The sequence below is a fragment of the Budorcas taxicolor genome, chromosome 21 (genome assembly GCF_023091745.1).
Source record: "Budorcas taxicolor isolate Tak-1 chromosome 21, Takin1.1, whole genome shotgun sequence".
Classification (NCBI taxonomy): domain Eukaryota; kingdom Metazoa; phylum Chordata; class Mammalia; order Artiodactyla; family Bovidae; genus Budorcas; species Budorcas taxicolor.
In genome coordinates, this window is record NC_068930.1 from 72,401,664 (window position 1) to 72,422,446 (window position 20,783).

The following is a 20,783-nucleotide window of genomic DNA, read 5'->3' on the forward strand; positions in this document are numbered from 1 at the left end:
CGTTGCTCTGGGGTGGTTTCCTTCCACCATGCTCCTGGGCGGTCCATGCCACCCCCCAGCAGCCCAGGGACAGGCCCCCTCCGTGGGGCTCAGGTGAGGGGGTCCCCAGGCTTCCCCAGTCTGTGGCTTGGCATCATTTTGTACAATGTGAACATGTATGCGTCACAGATGGATGACAATAAACTTCTGTCCTAAAGCGTCCCCGTGTCCGGCCGTCCTCTCTCCCACGCTGCTCACTCATCTCAGCCTCCCCGTCTTCCTTCCAACCCGAGGAGGAGGAAGGGGGACAGTCCCCCTGGGCCTGTCTGCCAGCCTCCCCTTGCCTCAGAGACTGTGGCCTCTCATCCAACCCCTCTCTTGCAGGGGCGGGGAGAAGGGCCACCTCCTGAAACCTTCCCCTGCCCCCCTGCCCCACCTTCTGCCGCCTCAGGAGCAGGCTGGGGAGAAGACTTGGTCTTGGGGCCCCAGTTTCGGGTGCTTCCAGCTCACCCCATCCTGGCCTCCTGGCTGGAGGCTGCCATGCCCAGCCTGCCCGGGCTCCTGTTCCGGGGAGGGGCAAGCTCGGGGGGCTTAGGGGCTAAAGTGATGGAGGCCCCTCCTCTGCTGTCCCCTGCATCCCAGCCCAGACTGAGAGTCGGCCATGTGCAGCCTGTAGCTGTACAGCAAGTCTCAGCCCTGCTGCCCATGAGCCAGGGACCCTGGCACGCCCTCCTCCCCTCGGGAGCCCATTCCTTCCTCTTGCAGAGGGGAGTGCTGGTGCCCACCTCGCAGGGGCTCGCTGGAGGGGCCGTGCCCCGAGCGCTGATGCGGGCCTCATCCCAGGACTGGTAATACCTGGTTGGGGGGTGGCGCTGGGGGAGGATGCAGGTGGCAGTGGGGTGGGTCTCATCACAGGCCCCCTCAGCACCTGGGCTTCCTGAGGACAGGCAGCTCCTCCTCCATGACAAGCCTGTCCTTGCTGACAGACAGGTTCCCCACCCGACTCCTGGGTCAGGCCTCTCCTCTCTGGCTGCTGTCTCTGGCAGGCGGTACTCAGGGTCCCCAGGACCCATTCTCTTTAGCAGTGGAAACCCCTGGCTGCACACGTGGCCCCCTGAGCTGCTAGTGGGGCGCTCTGGCCTGCCCCTACTTTTTCCCACTTCCAGTGGAACCAGCCCTCCATGGTGCTGAGCCCACCCTGGCCTTGCAGGCAGGACCACCCTGAGCCAGAGCAGAGCATCCTGGACGAGGCTGGCCAACCTGTCAAGGTTTGCCTGGGACTGTCCAGTTTTAACACTAGAAATCTCATGTTCTGGGAACCCTATTTGTCCTGGGCAAACTGGGACCTAATCACCCTACCCTGGACCGGCTCAGGGGACCCGCCACCCTGGGTCCTTGGACCATGTATCAACTTTTCTTTCCCACAAAAAAATATTAACCTTTTGTCTTTTTAAAGCTGCAGTTCTTTTGGTCTTTATTAAAGTAGCTAAACCGGTCTTCTGAGTGACTGGTTCTCCAGGTTGCCGTGTGGCTGTTGCCAGGAGGGCTGGCGAAGACCCCCAAACCAGGCTCAGAGGGGTGGGGTGGGCACCTCGTGTCACCCTGGCCAAGCCCCTAGCTGATCCTGATCCCGCCCAAGGCTGAGGATCACCGGTGTAAGTGGTAGATCTCAGCAAGAGAAAAGAAGTGAGCAGAGACAGACCCCGTGACCTGTGGCTTTTGGTGATGTCCAGAGCCTCTAATCCCCAGGGCAGCAAGAGCCCAGAACAGGCACAGCCCGTCAGCGCCTCTGTCCCCAGCATCCCTATTGCACTGGCAACCTGCTGGGGGGCCCCCCACCAGACTGCAAGAGTCTAACTCCAAGTGCCTCTGAGATTGAGAACCTTCATAGAGGGGGAGGGACACTCTTCACACGCTCGGTGACTTGGTGAATGTCCACTCTGGGAGGACTCGGGGGCCGCTGTGACAGGCTGTCAGAGCACCTGGTGGAGTCCGTAGCGGCTGCAGGGGGCACGGATGGGGCACATGTCCAAGTGAGCTTTCTTCGAGCCCTCCAGTTGGGGATCACCCTCTCCTTCACTTTTCCAGCTTTTAGAGGTATACTTAAGGTATAGTAAAAAGTGCAACAGGTGTTTAAAGTGCACGATCTGATGACTTCTGCCATGTGCCTACATCTGTGAAACCCTCACCCTCATCAAGATAAGGAGCAGACCCACCACCCAACGGGGTTAGCCTGGCCCCTGGCAATTCCTTCCTCCCTTCCCCAACAGCCCTAAGCCCCCTCCCTCACCCCTGCCCTTCTCTGACGTTTTCTTTCTTGGAAGGTTTTCAAATGCAAATGCAGTATCTTTAACGGACATAAGACTATTCAGGTTATCTGTTTCTTCTGGAGTGAGTTTCATCAGTTTGTATCTTTCAAGAAATCTACTTGTTTAAGTCGTCAGATTTTTTGGTGTAAAGTTAGGTGTGACGCTTCATTATTATTCTTTTGGCATCTGTAGAAATCTGTAGCAAAGTTCCATCTTCCCTTCTTTTCAATTTTTTTTAAAAGTTTATTTTTGGGCCATGCCTCGTGGCATGTGAGATCTTAGTTCTCTGACCAGGGATGGAACCCCAGCCCTCTGCAGGGGAAGTTCAGAGTCTTAACCACCGGAACACCAGGGAGGCGCCCCCCCCTCACTGCTTAATATTGACGGTTTGTGTCCTCTCAGTCTGCTAGAGGTTTGCTGTTTTTACTGATCAAATCAAGAAGCTGTTTTGTCCCATCTTCTGTTTGCTCTAGGCTTTGTTTGCTCTGCTTTTCTAGCCTCTTAAGGTGGCATCTACTAGGCCACGTTTAGGATGATCCAAAGCCACCTGAAGCTCTGTTCATTGTTCAGGCTCATTTTCTCTGTCTCATTTTGGATAGTTTCTATTTCTAGCTAAATAACTGTTTCTTCTGCAGCGTCCAATTAGCTATTAATTCCATCAGTGTAATTGGCATCTTAGTCAGTTAGTTAGTTCAGTCGCTCAGTCGTGTCCGACTCTGAGACCCCATCAACCGCAGCACGCCAGGCCTCCCTGTCCATCACCGTCTCCCGGAGCTTGCTCAGACTCATGTCCATTGAGTTGGTGATGCCATCCAGCCATCTCATCCTCTGTCATCCCCTTCTCCTCCTGCCTTCGATCTTTCCCAACATCAGGGTCTTTTCCAATGAGCCAGGTCTTGGCATCAGGTGGCCAAAGTATTGGAGTTTCAGCTTCAGCATCAGTCCTTCCAATGAATATTCAGGACTGATTTCCTTTAGGATGGACTGGTTTGATATCCCTTGCAGCCCAAGAGACTCTCAAGAGTCTTCTCCAATACCACAGTTCAAAAGCATCAATTCTTCAGCCCTCAGCTTTCTTTATAGTCCAACCTCACATCCGTACATGACCACTGGAAAAGTCATAGCTTTGATAAGACAGACCTTTGTGGGCAAAGTAATGTCTCTGCTTTTTAATGTTTGTCACCCTGGACGTCAGATTTTCCATCTGTGAAGTTTGACAGGGTCTGTTTAATAGTGTCCATATTGCTGCTTAATGCATTCAAGCATTCCTAGATCTTCTTGAACATATTGAAATGAAGTTACAAAACTAGCTTTGAAGTTCCTGTGAACTGATTTTGCCGTCTGCATCGTTTCTGAGTCTGTCTTTCTGTGTTTGTGTGGCATTTATCGGGCTTTGCTGGTTGCTCAGATGGTGAAGAATCTGCCTGCAGCGCTGGAGGTTTCCTTATTGGAGTGTGGTCGACGTGCAGTACGGTGTCAGTTTCACGGGTACAGTGAAGTGATTCAGCTTATATATATGTATATATTCTTCTCCAGATTCTTTTGCACTATACATAGGTCATTACAAGAGATATTAAATATAGTACCCTGCATCATACAGTAAATCCTTGTTGTTTATCTCTTCTATACAGAATGTATCTGTTAATCCCACACTTCTAGTTTATCCCCACTTTCTCCTTTGATGACCATGAGTTTGTTTTCTATGTCTCTGAGTCTGTTTCTGCTTTCTAAATAAGTTAATTTGTATTATTTTTTTCACATTTAAGATTTTGGATACCATATTTACGTGATATGTAATATTTATCTTTGTCTGACTTACTTCACTTAGTGTGATAACCTCTAGGCCCATCTATGTTGCTGCAAATGCCACTCTTTATATACCCCTTTATATACCCTTTTATATACCCCTTTATATATCCCTTTATATATATTATGTATAATACACACACACACACACACACACACACTTTCTTAATCCAGTCATTTGTCGATAGGCACATTCCCTCCATGTCTTGGCTACTGTGAATAGGCTTCTGTGAACATTGGGGTGGGTGTATCTTTTCAAATTAGAGTTTCCACCTTTTCTGGATATATGCCCAGGCGTGGGATTGCGGGATCATATGATAATGGGTTGGCCAAAAGTTCGTTTGTAAGATGTTACAGAAAAAACCCAAACGAGCTTTTTGGCCAATCCAATAGCTTTAGTTTTAGCTTTTTAAAGAAACTCCACAGCGGCTGCATCCGTTTACATTCCATCGACCGTGCAGGAGGGTTCTCTGGGCCTGTTCCTACTGACTGATTTTTCTCCTTATTTTACAGTTTTCTATTTCTTTTCGTGCCTGGTGATTTTTGATTGGCTGCCAAACATTGTGGCTTTCACGGTTGGGTGCTGGGTAGATTTGTAACTTACGAACATTGCGAGCCTTGTTTTGGGATGCAGTTGAGCTCCCAGCAGAGAGTTTTGATTCTCCCGAGTGTTGCTTTTAGTTTTGTAGGTAGGGTCCATTAAACGTTTATTCTGTCTCCCCGGCAGTGAAGCAGCCCCCTTGTGAGTTCTCTGCTGCACGTCTGGCAAATGACTGAGGCTGTTCCTTCTGCTTGGTGGGAACACACACCATCCCCAGCATATTTTAAAGACTTTTTTAAAAAAAAATTATGGGAAAATATACAATAAGTAAAGTTTATTTTTTTAACCATTTTTTAAACATACAGTTCTGTGGGATTAAGTACACTCACGTGACTGTGGAACCGTCACTGTCATCCATCTCCAGAACTTTTCATCTTGGAAAGCTGAGACTCTGTCTCCGTCAAACGACCGTGTCCTCTCTCCCGTTCTCCCAGCCCGCAGCCCCACCATTCTTCTTTCTGTCTGTAAGAACTAAGACAGTGGCCCCAGACGACCAGAGCTGTGCGTATTCCCGTCTTCTGTGACTGGCTTATTTCACTGAACAGAAGTCCTTGAGGTTCATCCATATTGTAGCAGGTGCCAGAATGTCCTTCATTTTTTTAAGGCTGAACAATGTTCCTCTGGGGCTTCCCATGTGGCGAAATGGTAAAGAATCCACCTGCCAGTGCAGAAGACACAAGAGACATGGGTTTGACCCCTGGGTCTGGAAGACCTCCTGGAGGAGGGCGTGGCAACCCACTCCAATATTCTCGCCTGGAAAATTCCATGGACTGGCGGGCGACAGTCCAAGGGTTGCAAAGAGCCCAACATGACTGAGCAACTGGGCACACATGCCTGTGCGTGCGCACACACACACACGCACACACACACACAAGGTTCCACTGTGTGACTGGACCACAGCCTGCTGATCCGTTCCTCCTGGCCACTGTGAGCGATGCTGCTGCGGACACGATTCGCACATGTCTGTTTCAGCCCCCACTATGGTTAGGAGCGAGGGTGCCTTTCCTCCCCCTCCTTTCCGTTGGCTGCATCCCAGGCTTTGGGGCGTCCTTTCTTGCACACAATGACGGGCTCTTGGCTAGAGGCTCAGGGGTCTCCGTTGCCCACCAGGGCCGTGGAGGTCTGGCAGCTCTCCTCTTCGAGACTCCGCCCTGTAGCCTTGACTTCCCCAGGCTTCTGACAGGACCCCTCTTTCCAGCGATGCCTGGGAGCTCCTCCTGTGCCTTCTTCCTGTGCAGATGCCAGGCAGCCCTTGCTGGGCAGTGGGCGGGGCCAGCGCAGGCCCAGGGATCCCTGCCCTGGTGGGCCTGAGACTAGATGTCCCCTGAACTGTTGTTTCTTTATTTTCTCCCATTTAGGATGTTTTTTGTGGAGGTGTGAATCTGGTCCCTGATGCTTTATCTTGACTCAAAATCACCCCCTCCTCTGGTTACCCCAAGAACACCAGCTCAAATCTCCCCCTGCAGCTGCTGACACTCTGCCACGGTCCTTTCCCGGAAATGCTTCTGGCTGTCCCTGAGGGATGACAGGTTATTTCAGACACACCCCAGCGGTTTCCAGCCTGCCCTCACCTGGAGCTCCATCTCTTCTGGGCTCCTCCTGCTGACCACCCCCGAGGCTGGATTCTGCCGGCTCAGGCTGGAGCCTGGAGGACTCCATCACAGACAACCTAAGTGCTTGTGTAGGTCATCACACACACACACAACTTCCCCGAGGGCCTGACCTCAGCAGAAGCGTGTGAGACGGCCGCCCCCAGGAGTAGCTTCTTGGGGGTGGGGTTTTCTAAGGGGCAAAGCCAGCCCAGTCCTGGGAGAGGGGACCCCCCCCAGGCACTTGGTCTTCCTCCCTCCAAGATTCAACCTTTCTTTAGCTCTGGGCTAAATCTCCGCCATGCCTGAAGAGTGCCTGGGGAGGACACCCCAGTATACAGGCCCAAGTGACATGCCACGGGCAAGGTGACACTTGGCCATTTTGCGAAAGCTTTCCTTTGTTTATTTGGCCATGCAGTGCAGCAGGCAGAATCTAAGTTACCCGACCAGGGATCAAACCCATGCCGCCTGCATTGAGAACATGGAGCCTTAACCGCGGGACCACCAGGCAAGCCCCTTCCTTGTTTTGGACACATTCAGATAAGGATTCAAGTTTCTTTGCTGTCCCTTTGGCCTCAGCCCACGGGTGGTGATAGAAAGCCCTCCATTGCTTTTGGCGTAGTTTCCATCGGGGTTTTCTCTAGAGTTGTTCAGAAGGGTGTTTTCACCTTCATTCACATTTCTAAATTAAAAATGAACCTTGAGCGTTTATATAATTTAAAAAGTCAAATAACAATTATCAATATAAAGCTTGTTAGGAAAAAACAGGAGCCTCCTGCCCTATGTATTCTCTCCCCAAGTTAGCATGTTGTTGCCTAGTCTACTCATTTGTGTCTGACTCGCTGTGACCCCATAGTGTGTACCGTGCCAGGCTCCTCTGCCTGTGGGATTTCCCAGCAAGAATATGGCGGTGGGTTACCATTTCCTTCTCCAGGGGATTGTCCTAACCCAGGGATCAAACCCTTGTCTTCTACTTGGCAGGTGGGTTCTTTACCACTGAGCCACCAGGGAAGTCCCCAAGCTAGCATACAATGTCACCATTCCTTTCTGCTACAGCTTTTAATTAAAAAATAATCACCTCATTTTATTATTATTATTTCCTCATTTTTTAAATTTGCATAGTTTTCTATGGAATAGTGACTAATTCCATCCTCTGTGATGAAAGTTTAAATATTTCCTAAATGTGTCCAAATACATTACATAATTTATTTCCCTCCCTCCTTCCCTTTTCTTTAAGGCCTTCTTGTAGATTGCTCTGAATGCCTGCTTCAGTCTGGATCCTCACGACTCAACTGATACCTGTAAACGTCTGTTCACCATCCTGGAAATGCCTATCTCTTTCCTGGGTTGGGGTCCCATTTCCCTGACCCCATGTTCCCTTTATCCTTAGTTTAGTTCCTGATTTGTGGGGGAGTCCATCTTCCGGGAACTTGGAGGAAGGGGAAAATCAAGTTTTTTTGTTTTTATTCTACTTTTTTGGGGGTCTTTATTCTACTTTGGCGCTCAGTCGATAGTTTGGCTGGGTATAGAAATCCGAGCAGGGAGTTATCTCTCCTCAGCGTTTCAGACACTTGGCTCCATTCTCGCTTCGTTTCCACTGCTGCTGCTGAGGAGTCGGAGGCCAACCTGCAGCTCGTTTGCCATGTGGGTCCCTCCCACAAGCTTTTAGTGTCTTGTGGGTTTTCCTCGTGTTGTTTTGAAATTTCACAAAGATGTTGATCTTTCTTTCTTTCTGTTGTGGAAGCCATCAAATCCTCAGTCTTTAGTTCTGCTTTCGTTTCTCATTATTTCCTTACCCATACTTTTCCCGTTCTTTTTTCCCTGCGATTACTATCATTCAGATGTTGAATTTCTCACCTCAACCCTGAAATTTTTTTTCTTTTCCCCACTCTTATTTTTCTATTTCTTTTTCCTGAAATTCCCCCCCCCTCCCCGCCCTCTTATTTTTCTGTTTCTTTTCCCTCTACTTTCTGGGCTATTTCCTTGACTTTTTCCTTCAGTCTTTCTTTCGAATTTTATTTGTCTCATATTTTTATTTTCCAAGTGCTTCATTTTATGTTATCTGAATTTCCTCTGTACTTTAGTTCATGGAGCTCAGCGTCTTTTCTGCTTTCTTTGAGGAACCTGCATGCCATACCCAGGTGGGCGGTGGGGATGGGGTTCCTGAGGCAGGCACTTGACATGGTCAGTGGTGCTACCTGGACCCCAGGGTCTGGGGGGTATGGCTCCTTCAGTGTCCCTGTCTTTATTCATTCAGCAACCAGCTTGTGATGTGCCCATTCTCAGTGTATGTGATGCACCACACTGTTCACACACACACACACACACACACACACACAGCGCCTGTGCTCACAAGGCCCCCACCTGTGTGTCCAGCCCTGGTTTCTGCAGGTCCAGGGCAGAGCTGGACTCTGCCCGGGCGGTGTCCCAGGGCTCTGTGTGGGACAGTCACCCAGACGGGGTCCTCAGGAAGCAGCAAGGCCTTCTCTGGCATGTTGGCACAGCGGTGATGTGCCTGCACTAGGGGGCCCCCAGAGCTTTCCAGCTTTCACCCCTGACCCCCAGGTCCCTCTGCCTCGGTCACTGCCTGTCCTTGAGCTAGAGGCTGAGCCCAGGTCTCTGAGAGTTAGCAGGAGAGGGAGCAAGACCTGGGGGAGGGGGAGGAGAGAGTTGGGGGTTGGGGGAGGCCCGAGGGATTAGCAGGGCTTAGTGGGCAGGTGGTCAGGGGACACCAGAAGGCACACGGAGGGGAGGCCTCAGGACTGGCACCTCTCACCTCTCACCTCTCACCTCTCACTCTGGGATGCTGCAGCCCCTGGTGGGGCCTCAGTTTTCCCCTCTGTGTAAGAGGGAAACAAGTTTCTTGTTAATACAAGTCTTTTTCATCAGAGACTGTGGCCAAGGGGCGCCCTCTGCTGGCCATGAGTGGCAGTGTCCCTGTTGCGTCCGTGGCCGTGTGTTTGCAGGGGATTGGTTTCCCAGAGTCCTGCTATCTCCTGTCTGACCCCACCAACCCAGGCAGTCCGGGAAGCGGAGCTCTGCTCCTGCTACCTGGTGACCTTTCGGGCTAATTTCCCGTCTCCCTTAAACATTCTCTGATACCGGGGAGTCGGTGATATCTGTGCCCCGTGTGGCAGGAGTGCCAGGACTGGTTCTGCCTGGGCTGGAAGCCTTCCTGGAAGAGGTGGCATCTGATTGTGACCCGAAGCTGGAGTTGGCCAGCTGTGAAGGGGAAATCCAGGCAAAGAGGACAAAAGAAGCAAAGGAGCTGAGCTCCGAAGAGGAGGAGGAGATCCTGGCTGGGCACCTTGTGGGCTGACTGGCTGAGGGGCTGCCACTTTAAGGGGGGCACCATGGAAGGTCTCTCAGGATTTCTAGCAGGGCTGGGAGCCCTGGCTGGCTGGGATGGTGGGCCAGAGTGTACCTGTCACAGTGAGGCCACTGGTTATAGGGTTTAGGGACCACTCAGTGTCACGCACATCCCCTCTCAGGAGCTGGGGAGGTGCAGACAGATCAGAAAGGCTTCCATCTGCACCAGGAAGTGTCCTCAGGCTGGTCAACTCAGGGCTGGGCTGGGTGGGTCTGGTCAAATCATCCCAGGGTCAGTGTCTGGCCCTGTCGCCTTGTTCTGGATGGGGTGGGAGGTGGGGAGGAGCCAGTGAGGAGGCCAGAGCAGGCATGCAGGCAGGGGGCTGGCAGGGGCTGCAGCTAGGTTGGGGTGGAGGGCAGGGACCCTCTGCATTAGGAAATCACCCAGAGTTGGCAACAAAAAGCATGCCCGGGAATCGCTCAGGCCTTTGTTTCTCCAGCAGCTATCAGTGTGTACCCATTCTGTGCCAGGCGTGGGAGGAACAGCTGATATTCTAATAAGGATTGTTGTTCAGTTGCTCAGTCATGTCTGACTCTTTGTGACCCCATGAACTGTGGCACGCCAGGCTTCCCTGTCCTTCCCTATCTCCTGGAGCTTGCTCAAACTCATGTCCACTGAGTCGGTGATGCCATCCAACCATCTCATCCTCTGCCGTCCCCTTCTCCTCCTGTCCTCCTCTTTCCCAGCATCAGGGTCTTTTCCAATGAGTTGGCTCTTTGCATCAGGTGGCCCAAGTGTTGGCGCTTCAGTGTCAGTCCTTCCAATGAATCTAATGGGGATTATAGACCATAAACAAGACAAATGAGAAACATCCACAGTAAGCACGGTAGGTGCTGAGGAGGAAACCTAGAGTGTTGGAGTGCTGGGGAAAGTTGGGAGGGGTTGGGGATTTAGGTAAGGTGGGTAAGGAGGGCTTTGCTGTGAAGATGACTTTCCAGAAAAGAGAAGAGAGCAGAGTGGATGTCTGGGGACCAGCGTCCCTTGTAGCGGGAACAGCAGAGTGAGCCCCAGAAGGGGTGTGCCCAGCGACAGCAAGGAGTCTGTGGGATGCGGGGGCTCCCGGGACTGTGAGCAGAAGCAGTGTGAGCTCACTCCCCTGCTGAGAGCCTTGCCTGGCTGCTGAGGTGAGACCAGATCCAAGGGGATGGCAGTGGTCACAGAGCCTCCAGAGAGAGGCCTCTGCAGTAAGCGTGAGAGTGGCTGAGACGGGGCCCAGGCGGCGCAGGCTGGGAGAGCAGTCTGCCTCTGGACGTTCTGTCAAGGGAGCAGGAAGAGGAAATGCTGATGGATAGGACCCAAGGGTGGTGAGAGCCAGCAGGAGTCAAGGACGGCTCCAGGGTGATTGAACTGAGTGAATGAATGAGCAGGTGGTGATGGAAGCCCAACACCCGCCCCCCGCCCCCCCACGCTGCTCCGGCCTTGTCCGCTGGCCTTCCCTGAGCCCACCCCACCCGACTTGCAGAGAGAGTGGAGGGGCGGATCTGGGCCAGCTGGAGCCGCTCTGCTGGCGCTGGCCGAGGTGCTGAAACCACTGTGCCGGAGGGGGGTCCCTTAGCTCTGGGCCTGGGGCTCCTCCTGGCCTGGGATGCTGGGCGGGGGTGTAGGGCGGAGGGTGGGCCGGGGGCAGGGGCTGGCCCCTGTGAGGTCCTTGTTCTTCAGGGGCCAGCCCCACCCTGCTGTTCTCACTCTCCTACGGTTCGACTACCTTATGCTGCCTTCCACTCTGGTGGGGCGTGGGTGGGGCAGGGGAGCTGACCATCCTCACCTCCTCTTCTGACCACAGGAGGGGAGCCCCCAGGCCAAGGTCCTGTTCTGCCCCGCACAGAGGCACTACTGAGGCCAGGCCCTGGGAGGAAGGGGTTCCCTGCACACATTCTCAATCCAGACTAACTGGGATGGATTCTGGCAACTTCATGCTCTGCCTGTTTCCTCTACGGTGTGGTAGGGATCGAAACAACGCCCGCTTCTAGGGTTGTTGTGAGAATAAGATGAGTGCCTCCACCCCCCCGCCCCACCCCAAACCCAGTCACACTCTCAGCCTCCCCAGGAGAACTGGCAAAAAGGCTGACCTGCTCCCAACCCGAAGCCTGCCCCACCCCAGCCTGGGAGTTGAGGAGGAGGAGGAGGGACAAAGCCTGGCCAGGGGCCCAGGCCCTGAGCTGAGGTGGGCTTCTCTCATGGACACAGTGGGGCTGTCATCATGGGCTGCCCTCTGGAGGCAAAATTCCCACTCCAGGCATGAACCCAGCCTTCTGGATGGGGGCTGACGGGGAGCCGGGGGAGCTGACCAGACATGGGGAGGCTGGGAAGGTTGCAGGCCCCCTTTTCCTCCCCCATGCTGCTGTGGAAGGGGGAGGAGGGGCTGCTCCATGCTGAGTGTGGTTCTAGGTCTCAGACCTCAGAGCATTTTGTGTCTGGCAGCGTAGGCACTCCAGCCCTTCCTGACCTCTTGCTTAAATACCGAAACTCATGGCTAAAAACTGGATGAGAGTTAAGACCACATGGCCTCTCCCTGGCCCACCCTCTCCTCTGCACTGAAGCAGCAACTCCTGCCTGTCTGCAGCATCTCCCCCAGGAAAGGCCCAGGCTTTGATGGGCATAAACGCTCTCCAGAAGCACACACTTGGCCATGCAGCGCACACTGGGCATCTCTCCAGGAGCCCCGGCCTTTGACCTGTGTCTACTCTTGCCAAGGACCAGCTGTTAGGGTTTGTTGCCCACTTCCCGACTTGTCCAGTTTCCCACCATCACGGAGAAACGGCTGCAGGTGTCCATCTTCTGAAGTGCAATGTGGGTGCTGGGCAGGTGCCTGCCCAGCTCTCAGACTGCTGGCTGGAAGGGCTTGGCCCCTCTTTGAAAGGCTGGCTGGGGGTGGGCTGGAAACCCCTGGCAGGAACTTGGGTGGCATGTGGCTCTGTGTGTGTGTGTGTGGGGGGGGTTTCCAGTGTCCCCAGCAGATCATGGTGGCAGTGGTATGGTGAGCTTGAGTTCCCCATATCCAGTTCAGGAATCTGACCACTGCAGCCTGGTGTCCTCCCGCCTTCCTGAAATATTGCCACGTGGGGTCTGATTGGAAGCTGAGTCCCGCAATTAATCCTGTCAGAGCTCTGCTCAATTGCAGGGGTTTTTCTCTTTTGCTCCCTTGGCCTAGATTTCCCTGGGGACAGCTCTGACTGGCCGCGGCGTGCTTGGTAAATTAAATGTTAAAAAAATCCCCATGATGGCTTTAATCAATCCACCGAGGTGGTGGTGGCCGCCTCCCAGAAGAGCAGGGCTCACTGGAGGAAGCCCCCGCAGGCTCACGGTGCTGGAGGACAGGGGAGGCTGGACAGTCCTCTGCAGAGCCTGTCCGAGCGGGAGGGAGGAGCCTGGGAGGTCCCTGGGGTGGCCTTCTGGAGCCAAGAGGAGGGGGCTGAGGGGGGACTCTGGCCCCCTTTAGGGCTTGTCCCGATTTCTGCCCCAGGCCAGGGCTGGTCTCAAGGACAGGGGGGTGGGCAGCTCTCCCCGGGGTGTCTCGCCTGACCCGAGGCCCTGGTGGGGCAGAGCAGTGGTCCCGCAGTCCTGTGCCCGGCAGATAAGGCGTTTATGGCGAGCCCATCGGTGTAGTCAGGTGGAGATAAAGCCTTCCGTCTGCCACTAGGAATGTCAGCGGTGGAACTCCGGGAAGCAGGAGGGTCTCCCGGCAGATGAAGAGTTGGGGGCGAGAGATTCATGGTCCTTCCCAGGGCGCAGAGGTGGCTGCGAGGCTGGCCCGGCGTCACTTCAGGCCGACAGTGCGCCTGCGCCTCTGGAAGGTCCCGGCGCTGAGACCTCCAGGCCCTCGGCGCTTCGGTCGTCCCTCTGCGCCTGCTTACCTTCCAGGTCCTGTTCAGGTTCATCTCCCCCTGGCGGGGTCCCGAATACCCCCCTCCCCTGCTTTGACTCCCAAAGACCTCCCCGTGGGCCTAACTTATTTGGTCTACCCTGTCCTGGGGCGCCATCCTCCCCAGGCAGGCGTCCCGCCGCCCAGCCTGCGCCCCTAGGGGCTGCCCCGCCAGCCTGCGAGGCTGGGGGCTGCGCATAGTAGGAGCGCGGGATTCGGCCCGAGTTGTATCCCGGTGGAATCCACTCCCTGCTCCCCGAGGGTCCTGCTACTGACTCTGACCCTTGGTCGCGCCCGGCGAAGAGCAGGGATCCTCCAGCCAGTGATGAGTCCCAGGATCGGCCGGAGGGGGCCAGGTCAAGGGCAGAGAAAGCTGCAGATGGGTGCGGAATCAGGGTTCTTGGAGTGGGGGCACTCTGGGGTCCTGGCGGGGCGGGCCTTAGGAGTCCGTAGGCTCAGGCTGCGGTGTGGGATGGAGAGCTTCCGAGGCGGGACCCCGGATAGGGTAGCTGCGTGCAGAGGGGGGATCGCAAGGTCACTGGACTCCCTACATGTGGCCAGGGTCCCCTGGGCGGACTGGAGGTCGGTTTGGCGAAATCCCGCTTGGCGCTGCCTCCGGGTCGTTGTGCTTCGCAGTCAGAGCAGCGGCTAGGAGGCGCGCGAAGCAGAGGGGTGCAGACCCAGGCCAGGTCCTGGCCCCCATCCTCCGCCCCATGGCCTGCAGGGTTTTCGCCCCCCGCCCGGCTCCTCGAGTCTGCGTGTCTGGGAGTCTAGCTCGTCGCGCGGGCGAAGGGGGCGCTGTCGGCGCGGGCGGGAGGGGCCGGAGCGCGGGGGCGCGCGGCACGGAGCAAGCGCAGGGGCGGCGGGCGCGGGCCTCCGAGGACTGGGGACCCGGCGGGCGGTCCCGTGCGGAGCGCGGCGACGGCGGGAGCGCGGCCAGTGAGCGCGCGGGCGGGGAGGAGGCGGCGGTTGCAGCGGCAGGAGGAGCTCGGGCCAGCTCCCCGCGCTGCGCTCCCCGCGCTCGGCTCCTCCATGGCGCTGCCGGGGCCGCCCGAGCCGCCCCGTGGCGCGCCCCGCAAGGTGCCCAGCCTGCTGGAGATGGGGGCGCTCTGCCTGGACTCGGAGATTATCCTGGGGTTCACCAGCCACCTCCTGCGGCGCCGAACCAAGGTGAGGGCCAGGCGGCGCCGTCCCGCGACTTTGCGGCGGGGCTCCCGCGGCTCGCGGTGAGGGAAAGAGGCGGCAGGTCCCGAGCAGCGTCCAGCAGGCCGGGCCGCACTTTCCCGCGTTAGTGCTGACCTGTCTCCTCTCAGCGGGACCGTCGGCGTCCCACCGTGCGCCTTGCTGGGGAGGGCGAGGCAGAGGGCGGGGGATCTCGTGGCTGATCCTGAGTCCCGAAGTGGTCCAGGCTCCGCGCGGCTGAGTCTGATCACTCCTGGGAACCCGCGTGCAGGGTGCGAGCGTGTGCTTCTGGAAGCGTCGCAACCGTGCGGACAAAGTTGCGGGCGTGGCCGGTCCCAGACACAGGACCGGGGCTCCTGCGCCAACGTGTTTCTAGGGGTGCAGGTGGGGAGTGTGGCCGTGGGTGTGCTACAGCCAGCCGCGCTTCCCGGGCCTGCGTGTGTGTGTGTGTGTGTCCGTGTCCCGGAGCAGTCGCGGGGCGGGGGATGCGGACAGGGTGCTGACGCCCCTTGTCCTTTACGAGGCTTAGAGCTGGGAAAGAGGGGATCTTCGGCCGCGGGGCCGGGCGGAAACGGGCTGGACGGCGTGGGACCGTGGAGTGAGAGTGGGTACCCTCTGCCCACCTTGTGCGCTCTCCCCGCCCCCCACCCCGCCGCGTTGCAGGCCGTTAAAGACGAGGAGAGGAGGGAGGGGCATGATCATCGCGCTCCTCTCTATTTTTGGGGAGTGAGGCCCGTTCAAGAGACAGGGAGGGTGGGGGCAAAACACAAAGGAGGAGTCGCTTTGAGAGGCTCAGGAGAGGCGAGGAGCGGGCGGAATCTGTGTGAGGGTCTCCCTGCGTGCCGGGGAGCGCGCAGCGGCTGGGGTCTGCACCAGGACCACGGTTTTCCTAGGCGCGCCTCTCCGCCTGGGACGCGTGGCGCGCGGTCTCTCCGGAGCCTGGCGGCGGCGGGGACGCGGCGACCAGCAGGGGGCGCCCGCGTCACGAGCAGCCGGGCGGCCGCGCCCGCCGACCCGGACCCCGGGCTTCGGGCGGATCCAGAGCCCGGACGCCGCGCAGCCCGCCGTCTCGGAGAGCGGCGACCCCGAGGCCCGAGCCGGAGCGGGAGCAACTGGTCGCCGGAGCGGGGCGGGGGGCGGTGGTTGGGGGGGGCGACCTCCCAGCCGGAGACAAACAGGCAATTAATTCCGCAGCTAAGTTCCCATCTGCCAGGCCGGCTGACAACAGGTCCCGCGCGCACCCCCGGGGCCACCTCCTCCCGCTTCCCGGGCGCACGGCGCGCACACTCGCCTTCTTGCACGCGCGCGGCTGCGAAGCCCCGTGTGCTGTCTGCCGACACGCCTAGACACAGCAGATGCAGCGGCGTGAGCGGCGCACGTTCCGGGGCGCAGACCGCGGCGACCCTCACCCACGCGCGACAGACAGACGGTGGTCTCAGCGGCACGCGGAGTGCCCTGGATTTCGGGGGAAAGCGATCGGGAGTCCGGGAGCCGGGGCTCATCCCCTTCCACTTCGATGTGTGACCTTGGGCAAGACCTTCCCCACGGCGGTCTCAGTTTCCCCGCTTGTAAAGTGAAGAGTGGCTTGGTGCCTCCCAGGAGACCCCAGTGTCCTGGGAGCGGAGCGGCCAGGCGCGCGCGCGCGCGTGTACGGGGTATCTCACCGAGGGCCCCCAGCGCCCCTCCCTGGGACTGAGACTCGCCTAACAGGTTGGGGGGGCCTCGGAGCGGGTGGGGCCGCGCTGTAATGCGGGACCCCTTCCCCCACGCGCTGCGGAGCGAAGGCCTGGGCGGCGGGGGCGGATGGGGGGGGCCGCGCTCCCGGAGCCCCGCCCCGGCCCGCCCCGGAGCCCCGGCCCCGCCCCGGCCCCGCCCCGGCCCCGCCCCGGCCCCGCCCCGGCCCCGCCCCGGCCCCGCCCCCGCCTCCGTGCGCGCCCGCCGCCGCAGCAGCCGCGGAGCTCTGTTACCCACTCGCCCGCGCCGCGAACTTCGGAGCGACCGGACGGGCCATGGGGGCGTCCCTGGGTCGGATCACGTAGCCGCGGCGCCCCTGGAGAGCCCGGGTGGCCCCGAAGCGCCCGCCCAGCCCTTCCTGCGTCCGGGCCATGGGCAGCCGCGGCGGCCCCCTGTGCGCGGCGCAACCCGCGGTGCGCGCTGAGGGCCCGAGAGGAAGGCGGGCGGGTGACTGCGGGCCGCCGGGCGGTGCGGGACCGATCCCGGGACCCCGAGGGTGCTGGCGGGCGGGCGGGCGGGGGTCGCGCGGCGTCCCCTGGGGGCGGGGCCTGGAGCACCGCGCGGATGGCGCCGGGCCTCCTGCTGGGGTCGGGGCAGCCCCATCAGGACCTCCTGGGATGGAAGAACGCCGTGGGCTGCAGGTCGGCGCCCAGCGCTCCTAACTTTGGTCGAGCGCGTCACTCTCGGGCTGGGGCGCACTGAGGTCTAGTCACCGGGCCTGGATCCTTGGGGGTGGCCCCGCCCAGCGGCTCAGGCTCACTGTCCCTTTCTCCCCCGCAGGTGGCCGAGGGCGGCCCGGCCCGGGAGCCGCTGCAGCTGCTGGAAGTGTCCCCCCGCAAGAGGCTGACCGCCGGGCCGGAGCAGGACCCATGCGGCAGCCGCCCTGCGCCCGAGGGCGCCGGGCCGGGCGCAGAGCAAGGCCACTCGGCCGGTGGAGGCGGATGGTGCCGTCACTGCCACACGAAGCTCGCCGAGCTCAAGCGACAGGCCTGGAAGCTGGTCAGCGGGCCTGGGACACCTCTCCGGGTAAGTGACTCTTCGTCGGGCCGGTCCCCAGGGCAGGGCCCATGCTGGAACTTGGGAGACTCGGGTGCTGGAGGCAGGCGCAAAGCTCCACCGCGGATTTTTGGCCCGTCTCCTGCCTCCTCGGTTTCCGTCTCTAACATCCCTGGGGGGCTTCATCCTCCGAGGGTCCCACGGTCTGATTGGAGGGGGCTTGGGCCGGGTTCCCGCTGCAGACAGGCGGCAGCTGGAATCCAGTCTGTGTGTGGGAGGGGGAGGGGAGAGAGGGAGGTGGCAAGGCCTCCACCCTGGGCGGGACAGCTCCTGCCCTGCCTGCAGAAGAGGTCACCCCGTGCATTGTTGCCCTTGGGGCACCTGGGCCCCCAGCCAGGTGTCTGGAAACTGCACACCTGGGGCAGGAGGGCTTGGAGGGCCAGGGGTGGCCCCCCGCTGTGAGGGGTTCCCTCGCTGCTCCCCTCCTGCTTCGTGGGTGAGTCATGTGAGGGACACACTCTGGGGCGCTGCCACTAGAGACATGGTCATCCGTGTGCTCCCCCAGGCTCCGGTCCAGCTGCCAAGGTGTTTGCCAGGGGCCTGGGCCCTGCTGAGGTCTGCAGCCAATGGGCTCGCCCTGGTCTTGGAAGGAGCGGGGGCCATTGTTCCAGGAACAATGCAGCCTGGAAGTCTGCACAGCCCGGGAAGGTGGGGGGGTGGGGTCTCCAGGGAAGCCCTTCCCGCCGGACCTGCAGCCTTTCTGAAAGCTGTCCTGGGAAGTAAGACCGAATAATCCCCATTGAATCTAAATATAGTTCTCCAAGGAGGGCCCGCGGTCTTGGGCAAGACCCTGGCCTCCTGGAGTCCAACCGTGTTCCCTGTAGTGTGGGCGTGGGCAGGGGGCAGGAGGGGAACATGAGTCTGGTGTGTGCCCGGGGCACGCTTTCTTGGTGGTCAGGGGAGGGGCCTGTGGCCTGGCCTGGGTTGGGGCTGGAACTTCCCACATTGCTGCTCTGAGCAGGGGGTGCAGTTTAGCCAAGCTCTGTGCCCCGGATGGCCTGAGTTTGCTTAAAAACACACCACCTTCAGGCTCTAGGAGAACGTGTTTGCGAATAAACGCTGGGGGCCTGTCAGAGCCACAGGGCCATCTTGCTCCCCCATTAGGGGCAGACGAGGCCATAGAGGAGGGGCTTTATTGACGGAGCCGGGCTGTGTCTGGTGGTGCTGGACGTGCGGCTGGCGGGTCGCAGGTGGGCAGCTGATCCTGGTGGCGAGAGCTCCAGGTCACACCAGTCGCTGGTGGACTCAGGGTCCCTCACCTGGGAGGTCTCAGCGGTCTCTTCCTGCAGACAAGCTCATCAGGAAAGGCCCTGAACACCCAGAGTGCTTGCTTCCACCTCCCGTGGCCTCTCCAAGTTTGAGTTTGGCGACGGGTACCCCTCAGTGCCAGCTGAGGGCTCACCCACTTCCCCAGCTGTCCCTGGCACCCAGCAGACTGAGGTCCTAAGTGCGGTTTCTCTCTGTGGCCCCCTCCCCCACTGTTTCCTCCTTTGTCAGATGGGGGTAGCCTCCAGCGGCCTTTCTGGGGGTGCTGTTCAATCTGGGGGTGCTGTGCCCGAGGGAGGGAAGGCCCTGTCGTTCACTGTTTCTCTGGAGGGTTTGCAGGCGGGCCCAAGGGGGCTGCAGGCTCTCCAGGGGAGCCTCCCGGGCCCTGGGACGGGTGGTCGGGTCTCGGCGGGTGTCTTTGTCCTGGGAGAGCAGGCCTCTCCTGGCCTCCCCAGAGCTTTCCTTGGGGCAGCGGAGCAGGTGTTGCCCGGATGGCTGCATCCACTTTCGGCATGGGAGGGATGGCGGGGCATCCCTGGGTAATGGCCGGGCCGCTGGAGGGTTGGGTGACCGGCTCTGGCTGAGCACCTGCGGGTACTCCCAGGAGTCTGGCCCCAAGGTCCAAGGGCACTGGGCTCTGCTCAGAAGCTGAGGCGCTGGAATGCAGAGGTGGTTCCTAGAATTTTCCTGGGGGGCCCTTTCTTGCTTCTGGTCCTAAGGAGATGAGCTTTGTGAGGACGGCGCTCAGCAGGTCACAGAGAGCTTTGTTGGCTGTCCTCTCACCCAGTCTCACACTCGGGGCATCTCGGGATGCCCAGGGCAGGAGGTGGCTTGCTGGGCTCCCGGGGCAGGGGGTGAGTGAGGGTGCAGCTGGGACCCCCATCTGGCCCAGAGGCCCTCTCCTCAGGGGTCCCTGCTGGGTCTCAGGTGTGGACAGAGGCTGATCTTTCCACCAGCCCACAGCCACCCCATCCTCTGCCCTCGGAATCCCAGCCAGGGCTTGACCTCTTGCCGGCTTCTAGTACACCCTCCTGCCAGCAGATGGACGGCTCCCTACTGTGGGACCTCGGGCAGGTTCACTGAGAGCTTGTGGCCTCGATTTCCCTCTCTGTACTGGGACCAATACTTAGGCCACCTGATGCAAAGACCTGACTCATTGGGAAAGACCCTGATGCTGGGAAAGATAGGAGGGAGGAGAAGGCGGTGGTAGAGGATGAGATGGTTGGATGACATCACCGACTCAATGCACATGAGTTTGAGCAAACTCTGGGGGATGGTGAGGGACAGGGAGGCCTGGCCTGCTGCAGTCCACCGGGGCACAAAGAGTTGGATAGGACTGAGCAGCAGCACCCCGCACCACCTTTACTCCCCTTTCCCGGGTGTGTGGGGCCGCATCTGGCATACGTGTGCCTGCACGCCTTGGCCCTGGGTGCTTCCTGGGATGTGGGCTCAGGCTCATTCTGTGTCCGGGTCTTTGGTGCCCACTGGAGGTGGGTGGCGGTTGAGGCCTGCCCAGCCGTTGGGTGACCTGGGTGGAGAACCCGCGTCTCCCTGGCTGCCTGTGCCCCCTTCTCCCGTGCGTGCCTCAGTTTCTCCATCTGGGCAGTGAGGGTAACTGAGGTTGCGGTCCAGGGACCTCCTCCCCAGGGCAGATAGGACGTGTCCCCTGCCCCCTCTGAGCCCCACTGCCCCTGAGGACACGGGGGAGGGAACACACTCTGCCCGCCCTGAACCCAGACGGGAGGCGGGCCTGGCGGGAAGGGGCCAGGCTGGGGCCCCTGGGCCCCTACAGAGGCGCCTCTCCTCTCACAGGTCCTGGGCCTCATTTCTGAGTGACCCCTGGGGCCCTGCAGGGCCCGGAGCCTGTGGTTTGGACTGTCCCGTGGTCTCCCCGGGCCGCTCCTCCCCAGTGCCCGCACCTCCCCTTCCCCTGCCTCTGAGTAGCCCCTGCTGGGGGCTCCCAGTGCCCCTTGCCCTGCAGCCAGGGCCCGAGGCTGGGCCTTCCTCCTCAGCCATAGCCGAGTGCCCT

General features: G+C 59.1%; 1 protein-coding gene across 1 annotated transcript in view; it reads left to right on the plus strand.

Moving 5' to 3' along the window:
* The first annotated feature begins 16,803 nt into the window (after positions 1-16,803).
* The window catches only part of KIF26A (kinesin family member 26A), a 37,389-nt gene continuing 33,409 nt past the window's right edge, over positions 16,804-20,783 (plus strand). Inside the window, 2 exon segments of the mRNA XM_052659832.1 lie at positions 16,804-16,845; positions 17,213-17,458. Of these exon segments, the coding sequence (XP_052515792.1) occupies positions 16,804-16,845; positions 17,213-17,458 (288 nt within the window).